The 3,082-nt window shown below is 39.1% G+C and overlaps 1 protein-coding gene across 1 annotated transcript in view; it reads left to right on the top strand.

Annotated features, from left to right (window-relative positions):
• LOC122539995 (interferon alpha-1/13-like) overlaps positions 1-2,777 on the top strand; it is a 3,687-nt gene extending 910 nt beyond the window's left edge. The window contains exons 2-3 of the mRNA XM_043675263.1: positions 1,067-1,306; positions 1,415-2,777. Coding sequence (XP_043531198.1) covers positions 1,067-1,306; positions 1,415-1,513 — 339 coding nt within the window. The 3' untranslated portion in view covers positions 1,514-2,777. The remainder of the gene's footprint in view (positions 1-1,066; positions 1,307-1,414) is intronic.
• Positions 2,778-3,082: the final 305 nt, after the last annotated feature.

Here is a 3,082-nt window from a genome sequence, read left to right as displayed (position 1 = left end):
GTTCATGCCATGTCTATACTGTATTTGAGTTTTCCTTGTTTGCTATTAGCATTGTCACTACGTGTCCCATCTACTCAAATAATTTGACTTATTTCCCCTTAAGTGCATCTACAATGTTCACTGCAGCACTGGCCACTGAATTGTGAGTTATCACATTACCATTGAGCTGACGCTGAAGGACGTTCAGCAGGGCTGTCACTGAGAATCATTTTGCCTCCTTAAAATTCAACTCTCGCACTCAACAAACAATCCCTTTCCTGCTATCTGAATCACTGCATCTGGGCTTCTGTTCCCAGGTCACACTATGTATTTCTCATTGTCTCTGATTTTTCTATGTCACGTCCAAGTCCAAATTATCCAACATCCTTTGCCATACTGGAAATGGGATTCCTTACCATGTCATGGCTTTTTTCTGGCTCCTTGAAGTTCGATTTTGCACTATTTAATTTTATTCTTTGCAACAACAACTTGAGATGAATTCAGTACAGACCAGGCAACATTCATGCTCCATTTTCTGTGAATAAGTAAACGACCATCTCTTTATCTGTTCATTCTCTTCTTGATTGTTCATCACCCTCCCTCTTTAGCGTGATGCTTGTTACCTTTGTTTTCTAAATAATGTAAATTGAAATTAGTTACCTTCCTTCTTGTGTTTTGTACCAATCAATCTCCAAGCATTTTTTGTACCCTAATTTATTTTGCTAGTTCTCCCATCTGATTGAGCCTGTTTCCTTGTATGAAGAACTGAATGTTAATTGTTCAGAATCAATCCTGTTTCATTGTGATTTCTACAATTCTAAGTTACTGAATCCTCCAACTCCTTTTCCTCTGCCTCCGATGTACTTGTATCGAATCCATGGATTTAAAGACTCGCATTGCTTATTTTTCCTTGATCTGATCATGTTTGATTTGTATGTACTTTTGCAAGAGCCCTTTTAACATACTAAAACTAAGCATCTGTAATTTGAACATGTAATGATTATTTGCTCATTGTTTTATTTAATCTAACATTACCCCAAATGAACAGCACTAATGTCCCTGTCCTAAACTTGTGTGTGTTGCACAGACTCAGGACAGGATTGAGATTATCCATCATTCCCTGCACCACATCAACAAGATCTACAGCATGAATCTGGGTTCAGTACCATGGGCCTGGGACAAGGTGGAAAACTTTTGTCTCCTCCTGGAGCAACAGCTGAGAGAGTTGCAAGACTGTCTGAGGAAACCAGGATCTGACCACAAGTTGAAGAGAAATGCTGCCATTCAACATTACTTTGGGAAACTGGAAAAGTTTCTCAAACACAAGGTATGACAATTCAGAACTAAGTGTGTAATTCCTGGCAAGCAATACATTTTTCAACATTTAACTTGACTCATTCCCAAATGCATTTACTTGAATATTTTACCTTTTCAGAAATTCAGCGAATGTTCCTGGGAAATCATCCGTGCTGAGACCAGAGCCCATTTACAACAGTTGCTTTTCATTATGGGACAAGCCAGCAAAAGAAACTGAAAAGTACATATTTACTACACACCAGAACAATGAATATTTATTTCAAAGACTTTCCATTGAAACTATTTATTTCTGCTTGGAAGAAATGTTGTGTCACAAACGTACAATGAGAATGTTAGTCGGACTATTTATTCCAGTTCACTGTTATTTATTGTTGTGATATTTTCTTTTGATGCAATGTTAAAGATTCATTGTGTGTGCAGTCTGTTTTGGAATGTCAGACAGTCAAAGACATGTACTTGCACTACAGCGAAGTCTCAATCATATTGACCTTGGCACTTATGAATTTGTATTTGCCAATCTTGGAAACCATGTCAGTTATTTTCATTTGTGTACATTTATTGGCATGATGTCTTAATTTATTGAAATGGTACTGTTTTATAGGATGTGTTATTTAACTTAAAGATGTTAATTTAATACTATTTATTATACGTTGGGAAGTATGCTATTTTGTCAACTGTGAAATTTTATACTGAGTAACGGCTCAATAATATAAATAAAATTGTTTTAACAATATTACACATTTTCATGAATTTGCATTTATTTTTGATTTCTGTCATTTAACCTTCTGACACTGAGTATAAATGCAGTGGGTATTTCTGTCTGAAGCCTGTTACTCCTAGTCCTCCTCATCTCCAACATCAATTTTGCTCTATCAAATTGTCCTTACTCCTCAGATCCACAAATCCATTTTAAACTACACTATCCCATGGTCATCTGTAAGACTCCAACCCTCCATTTCCCTCAGACTCCATTCCCTCCCCAACCCAACTCCGATCGCATATTCACTATTCCTCCTTACCCACCACTCTCCGATGCTGAACACACTGTACTCAGCAAAGGTCACAGTTTTTTACCATTATGTTCCCACCTTAATGAATTTCCAACATTTCCAGTACACTCAGTAAGATGTCACCATCAGACTCATATTTTCCCCTCCACTTGTCAGCATACTGTGGCCTCCATTCCCTCAAGAACCCCTCAAACACCTCTTTCTTCACTCCCAACACTGTGTCCTCCACAACCCCATGGTACCTACCCCTGCAACTGCAGATGGTGTAGCAACTGCCCATTTGACCCCTCCCTCCTCAGTATTCAAGGACCCAAGGATGCCTTCCAAGTAAAGCAGTACTTTAACTGCATCTCACACAATCTAGTCTACTGCATTCACTACTCACAATGTGCTCTACTCTACACAGGAGAAACAAAGTCTAGACTGGGTGACTGCTTCGCAGAACATCTGTTTTCTGACTACAAAAAAGACCCTGAGCTTCCAGTTGCCTGCCACTTTAACACACCATCCTTTTCCCTGGCTAATATCCCTGTCTCAGGTTCGCTGGAGTGTTCCAACAAAGCTCAGCAAAAGCTGGAAGAACAACACTTTGTTTTTAGCATGGGTACACTGCAACCTCCTGGACTCAGTAATGACTCCAATACCTTCAGGGTGTGAAATCATCCACATCCTTCCGGGTAGCCTGACACACACGGTCGTGTTACCATATAGTCTGCTGTTACACACAATCCATTGTTAGCCACAAACAGTTCCCATTAATACATGTTCACTCTTCT

The sequence above is a fragment of the Chiloscyllium plagiosum genome, chromosome 33 (assembly GCF_004010195.1).
Source record: "Chiloscyllium plagiosum isolate BGI_BamShark_2017 chromosome 33, ASM401019v2, whole genome shotgun sequence".
NCBI lineage: Eukaryota > Metazoa > Chordata > Chondrichthyes > Orectolobiformes > Hemiscylliidae > Chiloscyllium > Chiloscyllium plagiosum.
This window is presented reverse-complemented; position numbering and strand designations above follow the sequence as displayed.